This window comes from Trachurus trachurus, assembly GCF_905171665.1.
Source record: "Trachurus trachurus genome assembly, chromosome: 6".
In the NCBI taxonomy this organism is placed as follows: Eukaryota; Metazoa; Chordata; class Actinopteri; order Carangiformes; family Carangidae; genus Trachurus; species Trachurus trachurus.
The window spans coordinates 22,093,692-22,114,574 of record NC_139897.1 but is presented as its reverse complement, the minus strand read 5'-3'; the positions used below and the strand labels follow the sequence as shown (position 1 = coordinate 22,114,574).

At 41.2% G+C, this 20,883-nt stretch overlaps 1 protein-coding gene across 1 annotated transcript; it reads left to right on the top strand.

Moving 5' to 3' along the window:
- Window positions 1-3,438: 3,438 nt before the first annotated feature.
- On the top strand, window positions 3,439-19,435 carry slc38a8a (solute carrier family 38 member 8a; the record flags this gene model as incomplete). The annotated part of the gene is made up of 10 exons (XM_083973722.1): window positions 3,439-3,645; window positions 7,268-7,466; window positions 9,631-9,787; window positions 10,875-10,979; window positions 12,471-12,528; window positions 13,928-14,042; window positions 16,691-16,838; window positions 18,096-18,298; window positions 18,382-18,433; window positions 19,333-19,435. The coding sequence occupies 10 exons, from the start codon at window positions 3,439-3,441 to the stop codon at window positions 19,433-19,435; spliced, it is 1,347 nt and encodes a 448-aa protein (XP_083829848.1).
- Window positions 19,436-20,883: the final 1,448 nt, after the last annotated feature.

The following is a 20,883-nucleotide window of genomic DNA, read 5'->3' as shown; positions in this document are numbered from 1 at the left end:
TAATTAATTATAGATTGAATGGACTAATTCCATCACACTCATGGGTTTAGTATTGGTTATGGGCTGAATTCAGTGATGCAGGTTGATTTCATCAGAGGTGATGTGCGTCTGTGTGCTCAGGGGCCTGAGCTTTGGCTCCTTATCCGAGCCTAATAGGCCAGATCAGCCTGTGAATCTGTCACCCGTCCTGTTGGATGACGGCCCCACTGGAGAACTAATCTCCCTCGGAGCCTTGGGAAACTGGGAAATAACCCCGGAGCCAGCTAGCTGTGCTAACAAGATTTGGGAAAGCTGGTGGTGAGTGGAGGTCACATGCCCTCTTTCCCTCCACGGTTCCCAGATGCCAGGACTTCCTGGTTGGGCCAATCAGGTCGCCTGCTCGCATCCTGGACAGGCAGTTGAAAGAGACACCGTGGTGGCTCTGAGCTGAGCACTCACCCCCCACCCCCACCCCCACCCCTCGGATTCAGCAGTTCCTCCCATCATCATATGTCCTACCAGCCTGTACCTCTCCCCGTGCACTTTAGCCATTCGCATGTGCCAGCATCAAAGGCCAGCTACAGGCCTTTCTGTCTCACCTGTTCAGCTCACAGCATCAGTCCTCCTACATGTCTCCACTTTGTCCCCACGAGACTTCAGTGTGTCGCAGCCTGGAGTTAGGAAGGAACCTCCCTCATCAAGTGAGCTAACGTTTTCTGAAAAGGTGTCATGTGACTGTCACTGTGTTCATATGACCCCCTGACTTTAATCAGCCTCAAGTCATGAATGGGACGACTTCAGACGTGTGACCTGTGTGTTCTTTTAACACCAGTGACTCGCAACTTCAGCCTTTTGACTTGGACTGACATGATCGAGCCCAAAGGTCAGAAATTATGATATAATCAGTGGATCAACTCATCAATATCACCTGAGATTCACTGGAAAACCATTTACTTTGGTCATAAACCAATGTTCTAGACAAACTAACCAGGTAATGTGGCTGGATAAGATTAATCCTGAACAGTTGCATAAGAAAATTAAATTACCATGTGTCCAATTGCTGTTGAAAAATCACACACAAAACCAAAATGGTGGCGCTACGGGGAAAATCTCCATCATCACAGTAGGTAGGACTGTTTGTACAGCTCATGGTAATCCTCCTGATAGTTTGGATAGTTTATTGTGACTGATATAACCAAAAATTATAATTATCTCTGTGGATTTAATCGAATAACACAAAGGTTTTCAGACTGAGATGTGTTTTAAGACTTGTTAGTCTTGACTTAGGACTTAATTATCGAGACTTGAGACTGGTGACTTGCAGATAATCAAAGCTTGGTCCTTTTTTCTCCATTATCCCGTGCATGTTTGTGGTTTGCTCCTATTCAAAGATATTTATTAATGAATTTACATTTTCTATACAGTATATGTTCCTGTAAATTATATACAGAAGGATTTAAAGCAAATCAACAAATGACACCCGGTCTTCGGTCCATGGCTTTCTTTCCCTTCAGAAAGCTGGCTTCAACCTACAGGGTGCAATTTGTTACCCCGTGACTGTACAGCAGGAAATTGATTTGTGTAGCTTTTTCATTTTCATCCATGAAATTAAAAGTCAAAATCCAATTTCACAAGTGAAGTAAGGTGATGTCTACGCATTTATTTGGGATGAACTCAAATAAAGCATTTTTTTTGTTTCTTTTTAGCTTTTGTACCACCATATCAGTTCTGTGCATGATATTTACATGTTAATGCAGCCACTTTTCGAACTTTACAGAATTGCCCACTCATTCTGGCTGCTTCATGTTTTCTTCTCTTTCGAGGCAAGACGAGAGAACAATGCCAGAACAACAAGTCTTGGACACAAAACAACCTTATTCATCATCGAAGGCCAGATGTGATGAAAGTAGAGGGGAGACTAGAAAGGAGACTGGAAGAGAAAGTGCACAAGCAGCAGATGAGTTTCCATCATCTTCATGTCCTCTCTCCTGTCCTTCTCAACACCACAAATAGAGGCCAAATCTTGTCTGAAACCAGCATTGCACAAACTCTTCCTCACCTGACCTACTCCACATTACTCTGCTCTGTGTCAAATATAGCACATAACACTTTCGACCCCTCATTTTGACAGCCTGCAGTGTAATCAGCCTAAACTTTTTGAGAAAAAAGGCAAAAAAAACAACAACAACCTTCTGCACGTACGACTCTCTGAGACGCCTAATCCCCCCCCCCCCCCCCCTCCCGCCCAGTTCTCTTTGGTCTGACTTTCACTGACTTTCACTGACATCCCTGCATGTGATGGTCTGGACGGCCCGGGCACTAGACATTCTGGCCCCACACAGACCTTTACCCCTGCTCCACCTCTCTCTGTTGCCCTCCTCTGAACTGAGCTCCGCCCACCCCCTATTCTCATCATTCGCTTTCTCTCTCTCCCTCTCTTTCTTTCCTGTTAGATTCTCCTTCTTTTCCCCACCTCTTTCTTGAATGTGACTTGATGTGTAACCCTATACCGAAATCCTCCTTTACCCTGTTTTTTCTTTCTTCCTTCTTACATTGGCATCACCAGATTTGATGACACACAAACACACCCAGAAACTCTCTTAGCCATGCATGTGAATTTAAACTTTACATAAAAATTTAATGAAAAATTCCAATCTTGAAGCCAAATTCAACATACTGGCTACTGAGAAGACCATCAGAGGACATAGACAAGTGTACATCCAAGATTTTACCTAAATTTACCCCAACATTTGGAAAAACATGACAACTGAGTATTTAAATTCTTATAAATTATATAAAAAATATTATAAATTATAGTGGTCACATAGGCTAATTCAGGTTGGTGGCTTGTCAAACTTAAAAAAAAAAAAGGCAAATCATTTTTTTCAACATGAGGAGCTACTTCCAATGATGTGGCCTTCAAGGGCTGTTAGGAAATATTACAACTAGGCTACAAGATTATGATGTAAGGTAAACGGTTCTTTTAAATTTACAATATTGCTGTGATATTTAGTGATGACAAAGTACTTTTATTCATTTTTGTTGTTGTCTGTCACTTTTCTTAATGCCTAGTTTTCATCTGCATTGAGATCACACTTGTCTTTAAAGATGTCCTAAAACAGCATCTATTTTTCTTTTTATGAAACTGCATTGCTCCATTGCATTTTACTGCAGCAGTTAAACTCTTACTCACCTCTGTGTTCATTACAAAGATCCACTGTCAAGTCTGTGGTTTTGTCAGCAAGCTCCCTCCCTGAGGAATTCACTTTAGTTTTTTTCTTTCTTTCTTTCTTTCTTTTTTTTTTTTCCTTTCCGAGCAGCACCTGAAGGCAGCAGCCAACCCCCGTGCGGCCCACACAAATCGCAGCAGCAGCACCACCTTGCCCCCGGGGAGCAGTTGGGAGCCGCCGGTGTGTGTGTGTGCGTGGCGAGTGTGTGTGTTGTGTGGTGTCGTGCAGCATGGAGGAGTTAGCCAGAGAGAGCATCAGCCTACTGGCTTCAGCCTCAGCCAAGCCCCCGCTGGACGTGGCCGCCGCCGCCCCTCGCCTCGGCTCCATGGGGGCCATCTTCATCATGCTCAAGTCCGCTCTGGGCGCCGGACTGCTCAACTTCCCCTGGGCCTTCGAGAGAGCCGGGGGCATCCACAGCGCAGTCACCGTGGAGCTGGTGGGCTTTCTTTGATTATACATCTCAGATTAAGTTAACACAGGATGCATCTACTACTGTCTGTGAGGAGTTATTATGGATGAGCTCTGGGAAAGATACTACTTTTTTTTTTTTTTAGAGGTTATTTCTCATAAGTATTTATTTATATTTATTGGAAGTTGGAGTGATGCATCTTATCTATTGAAGGCCCGAGGTCCACTGAGATCAATTAAGGAGATTGTGATCTGTTCCACCTGACAGGAGAGGAGAGGCCATGTTGGACCTGGCCTGAGCACATTTTAGATTCACTTCATCCTTATCACTCTGACTTTTCTCCTTCTCTGTCACTCACACCGCTGCTGTATTGTAAGCTATATATTTTTTTATTGAACACTTGACCCAGTCAGTCCTCTCACTTCTGCTTGATGTGGCTCTATGACCTCCCTCAGTCGCTCATCACATCACCTTGACCCTTGGAAATTGACTTGATTGAGTCATCCCTGTTGTAGTCATGTGTTAAAAGCTCATAAAGTCCCATAAATCCCAGCATCAGTCTTTTTTTCCCGGTTAGCCATGTGGGTGAGAAGCAGTTCTGCTGGGGAATCTGTTAAAACAAGCCATGCATTGTTGGGTAACTACTTTTTTTAAGAAAATGTTACCACACAAAAGTTAGATTGAAAATATTCGTAAATCTATTCTCTTGGTGCCCCAGGCTGTCCTCTTTTCTAACCTTCAGTTTTTCTCTTTTTGGATCAACAACCCATACCCATATGTCAGAATAAGTCAGATATATTTGTCCTCTGTTATATTCCCACTAGTCTGCACTGTGTTCAGATCTCTTTGCTCCACTTGTTCTGCAAATTCTTGACAAAATTTGGCTTTATGTTTGAAAGTGCATTGTCCATGTCGGAAAAAAGACCAGTGGGACTGTTTTCTCTAATCCATATGGATTTTCTGCATTAATATTTAAAGACAGATGTAAAATTTAAACAGATGCATTTTCTTGTCTTGGAGAAAAAATAGCTTTTTTCTAATGCATTGATCAGTTTTTTAAAAGCTGCATGGATTGAATTTTACTTACTGCCCACTAGAGGGTAGACAAAAATGGAAGCAGCCAACAGATGAACAGCCCACCAGCACACACTGTATATCACAAGCTTAATTGTTAACATGGCTAACCCGTTATTGAATTGTTGCCTAATCAGATGTAGCAACATTATCTTTCAATTAGCGTTGTGTTTCTGCCAACCTGACAAATGTGACAGAGGCTGTTGTCAGCAGACTGAACCCATGTGCAGCGAGCTAACAGAGGCTAAACACCTGTGCAGAGCTGCAGAGTTTTCAAGAGCCACTACTTTTACATCGCAGATAAACTCTGTGTGACTGCGAATATAATTATGCATGTTTTATTTTCTAACGATTATTAAGAATCTCTTCCTGGCTCTGTTTTGTGTCCGTTTTGTAAATGTAATGCTTTTGAGTTCTGATGCGTAACATTGGAACTGGAAGTTTTGCTCTTTGTATTTTAATAATTAAATGAAAAATATAAAATCTTGTTGCAAATTGAAAAACGGAGAAAACACAGTCCTGGCTGGTTTGCTCTCAGACCCTCCATCACGCAGACGGAGGCAACATGATGACTCTTGATATCCTGCACTGCTCATCTTTTATTTGTAGTTTTAATTTATACATTTAGCTAATCAATATCAGTAGCAGTGCCAGAGCATCTCAGCTGGCGTCGGTAAAACTTGCTGTGCACTTTTCTTCTGGACGGTGTAATTGGTGTTAAATGAGGCCAATGGCTTGAATCTGAATTTATTTTTTCTTTGCATCCCAATTAGTCTAAATATCTGCATTACACTGCAGTGATCTTAAATCCCTGAGTGGACACTGGACAGTAACTTTTGACTTTCTGTGTGTTTGTGCTCTTTTCCCAAAGTCTGTCCAAGTGTTTTCCCTCTCATTTCATTTTTAGACCTAATTTGAATAATTAGGCTCATTTCCATGTCCCTGTCGACTAACTCCAGACTTTGACCTTACACCTGTTCATCAGGGAACTATGACCCTGAAGGACGCTTCCTTTCTACAGTTTCTCCCCTCTCTCTGCTTTAGGTTGTGTTAGCTGGATTTCTTATTGCCATTGAAGAAACCCTTTATCTTCTATTCCTTTCATTAGAGGGCAGTAAGTCACTGCTGCTTATCAGCAGAAGTCTCTGACATGTCCTGACACCCAGCAGGGAGCGGAGCTAACCTCTCGGCCTGTGAAGATTAGTGCTCGGCAGCACACATCTCACAGAAAAGGGTGAAAGTGTTTGAAAGTTTCAACTGGAAAGTTCAGATGGTCATCCTCATCCCGTTTGGTGCTACAATGGGAAATACAAGACAAAACAGGATCATTTGCCAAAGTTATTCTTGTCTGTTCATGTTTTTATCCCAGTCCTCTGCAACCCAGAGGAACACTTTCAAAAGAAAAAAAGAAAAGAAAAATCCGCTTTTTGATTTTATGTTCCTCGAGGGAAACTTTGAAAGGAGGCTCTGTCTTACTCCTGCCTTGTTTTCCTCTGTGTCATTTTTCACTCTCATCAGGTTCGTTCACAACGGCGCTTTTCATTAAATAGACTTGTCAAACTGCTTTATAGCGACGAAATGACTCATCCATCCAGGCGTCCAATAATCGTTTTCGTGTCACTTGTGTTATTAATCAAAGCTGGATGCCAGAAATTTTAAATAGGGAGTAAGGAAATGAGGGATAACCAAGAAAGAAAAAAAAGATGTGAAAAACAGATCAGACAGTGGCAGGTGGAGATGTACAGAAAAATGTGAAACTTTGATGTTTCCTAACAAACAAAGCCACCAGTAGCTAGGATTTAAAATGTGTATTTTAATCACCATCCAGTGGTCGGGCTATATGGTCATTTGTGTGTTCATGCAAAAACAATACTTTCGAAAAAATAATAGGACAAGTTACGACAAAGTTGTTGAAATGTTGAATGTCGTCTGAAGAGCTCTGACCTGATAAATGTAAGGTAAAAGTGAAATGATTATCATGCTACCTCAGCTAATGTCACCCTTGTTCAGTCCAGTTTAAGTATTAACAACTATTGGATTGATAAGCACAAACTCTTTACTTTTCATCTGATGCCACCATCAGGTTAAAGGTTTGATTTTTCTCTAATACTACAGTAGATTCACGCCAGCTGAACTTCGCTTTGTTGTTATGCTAGTCAGTAAATGTTAGCATGCCAACAGGCTGGCTTTTACAGTCGAGTTTAAGTCATCAGGATGAATTGGTAACTGTCCAAATCACAGTCTCTCATTCACAGACACTGTTGACCTAATTTCAGCTAATTTTATTTTCACTTTTAACCAACAAAAACGCTGCAACATGGCCGAGCTGAACGGGAGGTCAGAGGCTGCACTGATGTTTCCCACATCTCCCACCATGCTGCACGCAGATCTGCATCATATAATTTAACCACAATACATCCAAAATATATGTTCAAAAATAAAACGTTAATTCCCAGAACAATTACATTAGATAATTCAGCAAATTGGGTAAAATCATACGATGTTACGATAAAATAGGAAGACACAGCTGTGTTATTTAATTTGGATTTCATTGTGTTTCCCTTCATCCACTCAGGTCTCCCTTGTGTTCCTGATCAGCGGTCTGATCATCCTGGGATACTCGTCATCCATCAGCGGCCAGTGCACCTACCAGGCGGTGGTGAAAGAGGTGTGCGGGCCGGCCATCGGTCAGCTCTGTGAGATCTGCTTTGTCTTCAACCTCTTCATGATCTCCGTGGCCTTTCTGGTCATAGTGGATGATCAGCTGGAGAAGTGTGAGTCTTTGTATTTGTAATAAATAACTCACCTGCAGTGGAAACTGTGGCTGTTTCTCTGTGAATCTAAATCCAGTCAATCTTAAAGGACACATATAATGCCTCTTTTTCACAAATTAAAATAGTTCCCAGGTGTCTTAACTCTTTCGCGACCATTGACGAGTTAACTCGTCACAGCCTGCCGAATGTTCACGACCATTGACGAGTTAGCTCGTCAAAACCGTTTTTTTTTTTTTACAGATTACGATAATAGACACTCTCAGGTACCCTGTGTGTGAATATGGTAGTCCTCTGATATGTAAAACTGTTTTAAACTACAATCAAAACATAATGTTTTTTATAAACTGTGTAATCTGGGTTTTGTTTGAGTAATCGGTCTCCTTGAATGCTGCTCTGGGGACAGCGTGCGTGCTGTGCGGCTGTCGGCTACAGTGTTGCGACTTGCTCGCTAAATCTGGCGACTTTCCAAACCCTCTTGGCGAATTTCTTTTTTGACAAAAGCGACTGGCGACAAATCTGGCGACTTTTTCCGGTGCTGTTACAAACGTTTCTGGTTTGGAGACTCGGATCTGAAAGCCCGTTATCACTGCTGTTTTCACCGTGCAGCGGAGCGGGCGCTGTGCAGCAGGCGCTGTGCAGCGGGTGCTGTGACCGGCCGCCCCCGCCCCGAAGCACCCACTGCCGGCCAGTCACACAGCAGTGTCACGGAGCTGCTCCGCTGCAGCCAGAGACCCACACCGCTGCACCGCTGCTCCCCACGCTGCCACATCACCCAGATTTGCCTACAAATATATTTATTTAGCCGTAGAAATGATTTGGGAGACGCCACACTGCAGAGTAGCGGTAAAATGAGCCGATTGCCACTTGACACAATAGTGTGTTTTTCTCTGAAACTAGAGCGGGAGCTCCGTTTTTGGAGAAACCCAGCTCTCTTCTTCTACTTCTTACTCACGAACGAGGAGCACGTTGGAAAGTCACTCTTCAACACGTGAAAACCGTTTGTTTCTAGGTGCTGTACAGAGTTCGTTTCGACGTGAGAAAAAGGTAAACAAATAGCCAAGAACATGTGGCCCGGAGAGGATGTGCTGAGCAATTAGTGTGGTCGCGAAAGAGTTAAAGACATGTCTGTGACATGCTTTGGTCAAAATACCCCAAGGATCAAACATCACAGCTCTTTTCATCCGCTCAAAACAGCCCTGTTCAGAACAGCTGGTTTCAGTGCCTGTCCCTTTAAATGCCAATCAACCACTGCTCACCCCAGTATTCACAGGTAGGGGTGGTATTATGCAAATTCAAAAACTGATTACATCATTGTATGTCAACTGAGGGAACAGCTCGTAAAACCATGTGGATTTCAACCCAGGGAGCCTGCATATTACAGATTGTTTTGTCAATTCTCACATTTTGGGGGCCAGAAGGCAAGTCAAACGCCCAAATAAAAGAGCCTTCAAAAAGTGATATTTCCATAATGTGTCCCCTTTAATGTTGGTGTGGAAGTCTCCTCTGTGACCTTGGCTTGGCTTTTTTTCCTCCGATGGTAAAATTGCATTTTGTGGTTTGTTGAATCTTATTGGGTTGAATGTAACTCGATAGTCCAGGTTATGTCGTCTCTACAGAGAGGCTGTTCTGTTCTCTGGCTTCATGTTATTAGAGGCTTAAAGCAGCAGCTGTTGAAGGGACAGCCGCACACTTTGTTGCCATAGTGGCGGAAATCAAATGTCACTTAACAACATTCAGCTCTAACATTCACTACATTACTTCTTCAGGAAACCAAGGTCGCTCTTAACATCACGACAATATGTCACTTAAAGTGACCTGAGAGAACTTGATGTTTGAGGAGTTTGTGTAAATCCGTCTGTTACTTCAGCACCACGGACAGCGGCATTGGTTTTTATTACTTCATAACACAGTGAGGTTGTGGACTGAGAGTTAGGATGGCAGTGTGCGTTCACATGTCTATAGAAAATGTATAAATAAGCAACTTCCATTAATATGCTCATATTCAACAAAACAATTTATATAAGTTAAAAATGAATTAAATGACAGTATCAAATGTGTCATCTTTGGTGCATTTCGCAATTGAAGCTCTGATAATTTTACATTTGCTCGCATGTCGTGTCATATGTGTGTTCTTATGCGACTCTGCTGTTTGTGTGTCTTTCAGTGTGCGGCTCCCTGTACGAGCTGGTAACTGGTTTGCCGGACTCGGAGATGCCGTATCACTTCTACACAGACCAGCGCTTTGCTCTGGTGCTGCTCTGCGTCGTCCTCATCCTGCCGCTGTCCATCCCCAAAGAGATCAGCATTCAGAAATACATCAGGTCAGGAGCAGCAGCCACACTGTGCTCACACCATCTCTCTCACATGTTTATCATATAGGCCCTAGATGTACGTTACTTCTGTGTTTAGTGGGTCTACACCAGGACAATATGAAAATCATCTGGCAAGTTTGCTGACTTATTTTTACTCTGGCGCCACCATCAGTTTTTAAAAATCCAGTCAGTGCGCAGATCACTGCCAGATTTAATGAGAATATTTATGCTCCACAGAAAATGAACCCTTTTTCCATTTGAATTCTCCTTCCTATATCCCAAAATGTCAAATATTCACCCCAGACACCTCATTACTGGCAGATTACCATCAGATTTCCCAAGATAACTACAACTTCCTATACGTAGAGTGATACTGACCCCAACACCACCCTCAGGACAGACTTCACCTTTTTCCCCTTTGTGCTAGTAAAACTTTAACCGCAGGTAGCAAAATGCTCAGTTTTTATTGCACCATTCATACAAGAAACACAACCTCATTCCTGAGTAGGGGTGGGCGATATGGCAAAAATATCATATCACGATTTTTTTTAAATGAAGTCACGATTTCGATTTCATCACGATCTTAAATCGAAAAAAGGAAAAATAGACAATTTAGGCCAAAGAACCTTTCTGAACAGATTTTAATCTAAATAGTTGCAGTTTTGCCAACGTGCAAACAACGTAAACAGGGTAGCTTTCAATAAACATGAAAGTAAAATATCAATGAAGACATTACTGTTTGTTTTATTCAACACAGTCATTTTAACAGGATTTTAAGTGTATCAAAACACTAAATAGCTGATTGAAAAGGGTCAAATAAAGTAACTGTTGTTATCTCTTTTAGCAAACTTTGCAAATGTCCTTTGTTTGCGCTTTGCAGCATAGAACTGCAATTTATAGAATGTGCCCCAGACGATCCTACGATCTCTGCACTTTGGCAGATCGTCTATACGCTCTAATCCTTCACGATCTAATATCGCCATATCGCCCACCCCTATTCCTGAGGTTAATTTTTAGTAATCCGCTCGTCCTTTTCACTGCAACCTTAATGTCCCAGAGTCTGTCTGAAGCAGTCGGTGTCTCTGTCGTCCCACAGCGTCCTGGGGACTCTGGCTGCCACCTACCTGACTGTAGCCATCATCATCAAATACCACACCATGCCGTCTGTTCTGGTTCAAGTCGCCCCTCTCTACAGCAGTGGGTACGTACATATGTGTGTGTCTGTGAGACAAAGGAGGGGTTTTGGTCCTGATGTTGTAGGGCTCCTCTCTGTTGTCTTTAGGATAGCATTATTGTCATTATAGTTTATTTTTAAGTCCATGGGAGTGGATACGTTTCCAAATATCATGTTGTCTTTAGAGAATTATTACTCTGCACCAATTTGACTTAGAGACATGCAGGTTTTTTCCTTAATAAACCAGAGAATCATCTTCCTAAGAAGCTTGTTTGTCTGTGCAAGTCGCTGACTTTGAATAACATACTAATGTTAAAAGTTAGAAAAGATTTGAAGTAGTCATACAATTTTGGACCGATTTTCAAACGGTTTGGTTTGTTATAAACATCAGAAATGCAGTTATGAGTAGTTTGAGTGCAGATGACTGGATCATCCACCTTACTGCAGCCGGAGCGAGTGGACTGACACAAGATGGCCGCCTGTGAGTTATGAGCCTGTGAGCTTTACTAGAGATGACCACCAAAGTCACATGAGTCAGTCAGCAGTCCTATTGGCTGCAGTTAAATGGGAGAAGAAGAACTGTTTTTATTACGTTGGTCTGAGTTTATTGACGTGGCAGAAAAGAAACAGAAAAATACAGTCAGTCAGATTTTGTTTTTCTCTTATGCATTATTGCCAGCTGGATATCTTCTGTGTTTGCTTGCGCTGTTTGGCTGTCAAAATGTGATTTTGAGAAAGTAATCAATTTACCTAAAGTCGACAAACAACTAAATTCAATCCTCAACCAAAATGTGATTGTCGGTATTTACTTGTTTGTTTTTGCTTTGACTGTAATTTTTTCTCTGACTCTGTTTTTATCTTGCACAAAGATATTTTCTTTTGACTTTTATGTATTTTAAATGTGTGCTGTCTCTGAATCGATTTTACTGTGCGCATATATGCTCAGCAGTCTGTGTTTACTGTCGTCTGCCTGACTGATCCAAGGTGTATAATCCGTCTTCACACTTCAGATATTTCATTCAAAGTGAAGGAAGACGAACAAATGATTACAACAAGATGTTTGACAGCGGATCTTTTTGTAAAGTAAAGTTTTCTGCTTCAGTCTTCTACTTTGTCTTTTCTGTGTCATAAATATACTTCATCAACAGAGCCAGTCCAGCCTGTTACTGGGTTGCTCCAGGAAATATGGCTGGCTCCAGTCTTATCCATATATCTGCTGTGAATCCAGGACAGACAAAGTAGATCACCCTGTTCTGCTCCCTCCCTCTCCTTGAACCCTGTGTCACTGTTTCGACACCGTCTGCCTCGCTGGCTTTACCCCTCGTCGGCCGTGTGCCAGTGACTGACGGATGAACGTTATGGCAAAAGCGTCTCTAAATGCCATGGCATTATGAATGACGCCCTAATAATAGCTTATTTCTTCTTTTTCCATCTTGTACGTGTCATTTGTGAACTTGAGAAAATGACTGTCCTGTGTGTGTGTGTGTGTGTGTGTGTCTCCTCCTCCTCTCGGTGCAGGGTCAGCTCCTGGGCCTCCATGTTCAGCGTCATCCCGACCATCTGCTTCGGTTTCCAAGTGAGTGCAACAGTTTGAGTTGACTTGTGTTAAAATGTGTAGCCATGGTGAAGTAAAGCTGCAGGTCAGAGACAGTGGGAGGGTTTGTGTTGTACGTACACTTGTGAACTTCACAATCCAAGCAGGGTCAGTTCACTATAATTACAGAAAAAACATATTTTCTCACTCCCCACTTTGTACTTAGCTTCATGAAATTGTCAGATATTAATTTAAATGGGCCGTCTGGACGTCATTTTAAAAAAGTTTCCAGTGAAACTACTTCCTTCAGAGGAAATTACCCCTTTTGAGAAGTGGTTGCGGCGCCATCAGTGGATCACTCAGAGTCACAAACTGCTCTTGAATTTTTTAAAATGCAATTTTGTAACGCTATGAGCACCACAAATGAAATCCCATTTAGCTCACTGCACCAGAGGCAGAAATCTCAGGTATCTCCAAATCTGTGCAAATTAAATCAAATTCTTCCACATGGCACAACCCCACTAAATAGTCCATCTCATTCTTCAGCATATATCTGTAATGAAGTAGATGTGATGCAGTGTGGGTGTTTTCAGTAATCTTTAGGACATGAGCTTTCTCCGGAGAGTGTGTTTAAGAGTTGTGTAAAGGTCACCGCGCCACTGTGCTCCACAGGAGCTCGGCAGCGTGAGCTTTTCATATTTAATAGCAGGTTAGAGTGCGGGAAAATGATCAGTCTGTCAATCTAAAGCAAGGCCGACTGATGTGTAACTTCCAGAGTTGCCAAGGTAACCTCTGACGGATGCTGGCAAAATCTAATAAAAGGAGAGGAAAGTGTGAAAGGATTGATACATGTCCTTTCACACACAAACACACACACGGAGAGACGTGCTCCCTCAGGGTGAGTGATTGCAGTGCAAAGGTTTGAAAAGCGACTTGATGAGATCCTGAGAGCAGTGGATGAGGCCGAGGCAGCAGAGATGAAGCCAGATTTAAAACAGGGCGATGGCAGCTGGGATCAAGTGGGGACAAGAGTCTGGATCCTGACCTCTGCGATGGGTTAACTCCTTTGCTTTCATTTAATTCCCTATCTCATCTCGGTTCATCACCGACAGAGATCAGAGATAATAAGACCTTTAGATCTTCACTTTCCCCCGTGAGCTTTACACAGATGAGAAAAATCCAATGTTGTGGCTGGAGGAGAGAGACACACCAACAACTGGTCCCTGTCTGATGTCCTACTTCATTTGTCAGTGCATCTATAGTTGGTCTGAATTTGCTTTTCACTCCCACCAGCAGTTAATGTTACACTCGACAGGAGGAGGAGGAGGAACCGGCGCATTAAAAGGAGTTGCTGTGGTGATTTCAAAACCGACCTTTTCTCAGTCCTTGGTTGCAGCTGTGCGCTCTACTTTTTTTGTTTTCTTCTCTGTGTGTGTTGCAGTGCCATGAGGCGTCCATCGCCATCTACAGCAGCATGGCCAACCAGCGGCTCTCCCACTGGGTCTTCATCTCTGTGGTTTCCATGATCTTCTGTCTCGTCATTTACTCCCTCACAGGTGGGAAAGGATTTTAGTTAATCCTCTCTCTTACTTTTCTGCTAACCACAGTATCATGCTGCAATTATAATCATGCACAGAACCATATTATCTCACATGTTTAAAGGGATAGGTCAACATTTTGGCAAACTGGCCCATTGCCATAATCCCTATATAGTCATAGCAGTAGGTTTGTTGCCTTTAATTGTTGGTGCAAGCTGTTTTTAGAACGGCGGAGCAGAGCCGCGAGCTGCTCAGAGCTAGGCTCTTGGGATTTCTTGGTTTCCCTCATCAAACTTATCAAATACACAATCCAACAACTCCAAAACGCTCTGGTGGACAAGTTGTGACCTGCACATTCACCACGCTATGAGATAATAACGGAACGTTACAAGACAGAGTTGTTTTCGAGGTAAATTCATGCAAAACAGCTGATGCGTGTTCCCTCGGGGGCAGTTTTTCAGCAAGCAGTCTCTGAATTTGCCTCGAAAACAACTCTGTCTGGTAACGTTTCGTTATCATCTAATAGCGTGGTGAATGTGCAGGTCACAACAGCGTTTTGGAGTTGTTGGATTGTGTATTTGATAAGTTTGATGAAACCAAGAAATCCCATTAGCCTCTGTAGCGTAGCTCTGAGCAGCTCACGGCTCTGCTCCGCCGTTCTAAAAATAGCTTGCACCGGTAATTAAAGGTAACGAACCTACTGCTATGACTATAGGGATTATGGCAATGGGCCAATTTGCCAAAATGTTGAAATATCCCTTTAACTTAACAGCCATGGATAAACAGCAGGTGTCAAAGAGGAAATCATCCACACTGCCAGGCTGTCAAATGTCTTAGTTAGGATATTGTAAATTTGATAGAATGAAGTCCAGTTTATAAAGGTACAGGACGTTCCCCAGGACAGGTTGCTGTTATATCCTAACAAATCTCTTTGTGTAGTCATGACAACAGCATCCACGATAGGGCTGAGGACAGAATTTGAGAATTGCTATATACAGTATAGCATTGTCTGTATTCCTTGCACTGTCCACTTTAGCTGCCAGAATTATTAAATGTATCCTTCATTTCAGTCCAAAAGTTTTATACAACAGATTTACAGAACATAATGTGTGTGTCTGTACCTATTACTGAATTACACTTCTTAAGTCTCTGCATGTCTATATCTCTCTCCACACGATTTCTGTGCAATATTATAGCATCAGAAGAAACATTAGGAAATGTGACAGGAAAGGAGATATCAGCTGTCATTGGATTTGACTCTGGTTTTCCAGTATCATGAGGCTTTAAATAATAATTTTACACATTCATAGATTCCTCAAACAAACCGTGGGATTACAGGTTAACATGCTGAGCGCATAATGTATAAAGAGATTTGTACTTGAATGGTAATTTCTTGCATTCCCAGCAGGATTCTTGACAACCAGGATGTTTTTCCGCCCTTTAATATTAATGCACCATCGCTTTTCCATACTCCCTTTAGACCACCGAACACAAATATATTATTCCCACTGAGTGATCAGCTTTATATCCTGATCCTGTTTGTTCTTGTGATTAAGAACTCTGAATGCGCTCAAAGTTGGTCGGGTCAACTTTGGGAAACAGACTCAACAGAGTCCTGGAGGTTTTGCTACAATGCAACGTGGTCAGTCAAGTCAATATTTATTGATTTATTTACTTGTATAGCTGTAAATCACAACATGAGTTATCGCAAGGCACTTTATAAATAGAGCATGTCTAGACTGTAGTCTTAATAACATCAATAACAGAAACCCACCAGTCAGTCAGTCAGTCCAAGGTAAAGTGACAAGCTGCTGCTTCAGAGGTGGTGACACTTTGAGATTTGTGTTGAATTCAGAGCCAGAGCTTCAGACTCTATAGAATAGAGCTGTTTTCTGCAGGTTCATAAATTTGCTCTTTTACTGGTAATTAAAGAGACAGTCATTATCTTGACTGTGGAGTTGTCTAATTAAAAAGTCAGATGATAGAGGAATGAAGATGTGTTCATACCGAGTAAAGCGCAGCCTGAGAGGAGGTGGATATTGTGGATTATTGGCAGAATAATTTGTGGTGTGATTTTTAAAAGGAAAGCTTTCGACAAGATATTTTAAACCATTACTTCTCTCAAAGCGCAAATGAAAGAGGTTTATCTGCATCAATCTTAGGTTTGGCTCTGAATCTGATATTTTATTGAGTTTATGTTGAAGCCAAAGAGTTTTAGTCGAACAGCTGAGGACTGGTTTTCCTTCTTCTGGTCATTGAGATGAACAGATTCAGAAATATGTTGGAGAATACAGATGTGAGCAGAGTGAAGCTGTGTGAAGGTAAAAGTGAAAGTTGATTTTCTTTGTACCATCATGAAACGATTTGACAAAACTCAAATTCAAAGATGTTTATTTCTTATTAACCCCATGCCAAACAGCTGATCTCATTTATTTGTGTTTGAACATGCTTCCCCTCTGTATTTTGGATCTGGCTGTGGCTCATAGCTACTGTGGGCCGGACGCAGCTGTATGCACAACACAATAACATTTACTATCAACACATCGCATTGCATTTGTGCTGAATCATCAGTGGGCAAACGGAAATATCTTATTTATCATTTATGTTCAAATACTGACAGTCAATCGTTTCTACAGGAAGTATAACTCTTCTTCCTCATGTTGCAGGGGTTTATGGGTACTTGACATTTGGGAAGAACGTCAAGGCTGACATTTTGATGTCGTACACCGGCGATGACATTCTGATGCTCATCGCCAGGCTGCTGTTCGGAGTCTCCATCATCACCATCTATCCCATCATCCTGCTGCTCGGCAGGTCAGGCACACCGTACTGATGTTAGAGCACCTGGCTGTAAAAACACTCATTAAGCTTAATTAAAGCAGAAGTAAGCAATCCGGTCGTTTTGGCTAATGCTGCGTTCCAGGCAGGCTTTTGAAACCGTAAACAAAATCCTTCTAGGCGTCTCTGCCGTAAATTACATCTTCAAGTCACAACTTACGACTTTGTAGCGTTCCAGGCAACCCACTCGTGTTTTTCCGACCTGTTTTACCTGTGAAAGTCACTATAACGGCCACTCGTAACTTCCGACCCGTGAACTCGTACCAGATCGAACTGGTACGAGTTCACAGGTCGGAAAAACACAAGTTACGAGTTTCCTTGAACGCACCATAACAGTCCTCGTCCCTACGTCACCACATTCACGGCGTCCCTTGGCTGCACACACAGCCCTGCATGCCGTTCTCTCTCCTCATTGGATAAAAACTGTAGGATACGATAAATGTTTTCTCCTCGGCTCAGAGCAGAGCAGAGGGACTGAGAGACCCGTGTTTCAGTCCAAACACTCCATGTAAGTGATTGCTGTCGGAAGATATAACTATTTAAGACTTATATTAACACAAATATATCACTTACTTCTGCTTTAATTAAATCACCACCTCCGTTAAATTAAATCATCAACTCAGTTAAACTATCCAAGGTTATCTGGAAGGTTAAAGGTTCTGTAAATTTTTTTAAAGATTTGTAAAGATTTTACACAAAAACATAAAAAAAATGTGTTGTAAGTAAAGCTTTAGTGAGGTCATGACGTCCTGTGCAGAGAAAACTTCAATCCGCCCTATATTTAGACAGTTTAGATAAAAGTGACCTTTAACGGTTTCCCCTATTGGAAAAACCCACATTTTTCATCTGAAATGTCCTCCAACAAAGAGATAAGATTAGAGCGCAGGTGGACTGCCCCTGGGACCATGAACACATCCCATAAAATCTTTAAAGATTTCACCAGCTGTCATTTGTTTCTGTGTTTCTGTCGTCCTGATGGATAAATCCAAGGCTGGAACTGGGTTTTCTTCTTTTTAATTAATAACTGATTGCTACAGAGCTTTATATGTTTTTTTTTAATCAGTTTCAATTAGTTTATTTTGGTCTGGTGGCAGTCATGATTCTTTACAGAGCCTTTAAATATACATTTATCTCAAATATTTTAACATAAATGTAATTTTACCTGATCTGAATGCAGGTAATGTTCCCAGTGAACATGAAAGAAGATTAGACTCTTTTATTTCTGTACGTCAGATCAGTGATCCAGGACCCCCTGCTGGGCTGGCGGCGGAGGCGTTACGGCATAGTGACACAGGAGTTTGAAAGCCGCAGCCGCTACGCTTTGACAATCCTGTGGATCACGGTGACACTTCTCATTGCCGTCTTTGTGCCAGACATCAGCAAGGTCATCAGTGTCATCGGAGGCATCAGCGCCTTCTTCATCTTCATCTTCCCAGGTAACGCCGCCGCCGCAGTCACACATTCATAATCTTGTCAAATGTGTTACAACCTTTTAACCCTGTGTTTTGTATGTGGACAGGACTGTGTTTGATCTTTGCCATGCAGTCTGAGCCGGTGTCTTGTAAGACCAGGTGAGGAAAATGTGAATGTACATATGGGTGATGTTAGACTACAGTAGAGTAGTGTGGGCCTACAAAATAAAACAATAAAAATAGCAGACTAGGTCCTGTCTTAAGGCATTGGAGAAGATTAGACTTAAGTTACACAGATGAAACTGGTTAGTCGATAAGGCTCAGTCCTCCATATACAGTATGTATGAACTATAAATGTGTATGAAGATGTTTGGGTAAATTTGTGCATATGGATTTGTGTGAGTTGAGGGGTACTTGTATGGTATGTTTGGTATGTATGTTGAATATTTGGGAAGATACTACTGGCAGTGTCAACTTTTTTTTTTTTTTTTTTAATTTTTTAAAATTATTTTTCTATTATTACTGGTGTACTCTTTGGACATTTGTTAGTAGAAGATGAGAGGGACAAGGGGACTCGGCACTCGTGTGTTAATTAATTGAACTGTACTGTATGTTATGTACTTCCCCCTTTTTGTTCAGATATTGACTGAATCCAGCAAGGGGAGGGAAATAAGCCAGAGGGGTAAGGATGGTATGGGTGGGATAAGGGTGGGACAATAGCTCATGATGTACACATCTTATGTATGTACGATGTACGGTGTTACATGTACGATATAAGGTGGTGTATGTATGTCAATTATGTAGCTGTGAATATGATTTAATGTGGGTTGAAATAATAAAAACTTGATCACAAAAAAAAAATATATATAAAAATATATATATATATATATATATATATATATATATATATATATATATATATATATATATATATATATATATATATATATATATATATATATATATATATATATATATATATATAAATAAAAATATAAAAATAAATAAATAGCAGACTAAAAATAGGAAATCTTTCTATTCTGCTTTCTTCTCCTCAGAGTCGTCCTCACAGTTTGGGGAGTAGTGACCCTGATCTGTGGAGCCTTCATCTTTGGCCAAAGCACCACCATTGCTGTCATGCAGCTCATTGGAAAGATCTGACTCTTCAGCGTCCGTCGTTGATCCAGATGTTTCCATGGAGACACTGGTGACTGGATCTTAACTTGTTACTCCCTCTTCCCCCCCCCCCCCCTATCCAAAATTATATTATGGCCACCACAGACAATTTAAAAAATGAACATGACCCCTGAACAATCAAGAGGCCCCTTTAAAAAAAAAAAAAAAAAAATACAAAAAAAAAACTTGCAGCTATAACCAACAGGCTAAACCCAGAGGACCCCCACCCATCCACCCATCCACCCCCCACTCAGTGTCACAGCACGTTACTTTTCACTTGGTTGGTTAGTTGTTTGTAGTTCCACCCTGACGACCAGCTCCGTCCGTCTCCATCCGCGCTGAGATGATCTGATTGAAATCCTCAGGTATTTTCTGCACTTAGCTGATCCTCTGTCGTCACATGTGTCAGTGAGTAATTGTGCATGTTAAAATCCAACCTGCTTGTTGTTTTCAGTCTATGGGTGCTATGAACAGCAGGGTATTATTTAGTTTGTCACCGTTTTTATTTCCTCGTTTTCTAAAACACTAGTTTTCACTGAAATGGTAGCTGTTTTATATTATCAGTAGAGTAACATAGGAAAAAAAATAGAGAATTATATCAATGTGAAATTAAAACATTTGAGATTTTATCATGTCTGTCAAAACATAATCCAGGAAAGCGTCATGCTGCCATTAGTATTATTATTTGCACCATCGTGTCACCACTACAATGTAATGAAGGGGGTCTGATTGTTGGTTTCCATTGTCATTCAAAGACTGAAATGACGGGTTGCTTGAGGGCGCCACAGGGGGCAGGGCGGGAGGATATTTTCATTTATCTGTGTGTATATTTGGATGAGTGTGTAAATAAGTTATATCTATATATGTGTTTTGTATGTTTAAAAAGAAGAGCTGCTTTCTGGTATTTGATAAATTAGTAATGATCTGTAAAGTAGTTGAGTTAAAAGTAAATATTATTGAGTCAGTAAAAAGAAAATTGAATAAAATAATTTTATACGAAGCCCTTGTTTAAAAGTCAAATTTTTTTTAACAGTTTTGTCTTTTTAAGTATTGATCTGGAAGAAAACTAATTTTGGCTTTCACAATCTAAACTCATCTTAATGTGTTTTTTATATTTTCCAAATCCTCCAAGACTTAAGTGGTTGGTTTAGGTGGGTGGGGCTTGAGACATGGCTTAGGGTGGAGACTTTGCTACTCAAAGTAACAGAAGCCCTGATGGCTCATGTAATACATATTGATCATGTGATGTCAAGAGTTCATTCACAAAACTATTGATTTATTTAAAAATCACCCTTTTGAACCACACTGAGATTGTTTTCATAACTTGGTCCAATCTAAACACACAGATATTATGCAGATATTTTTCAAATCACTGTGCCTTACACGCTGGGATACTATCTTTAACAGTTATAACTATGTGGGTAAAAATACAT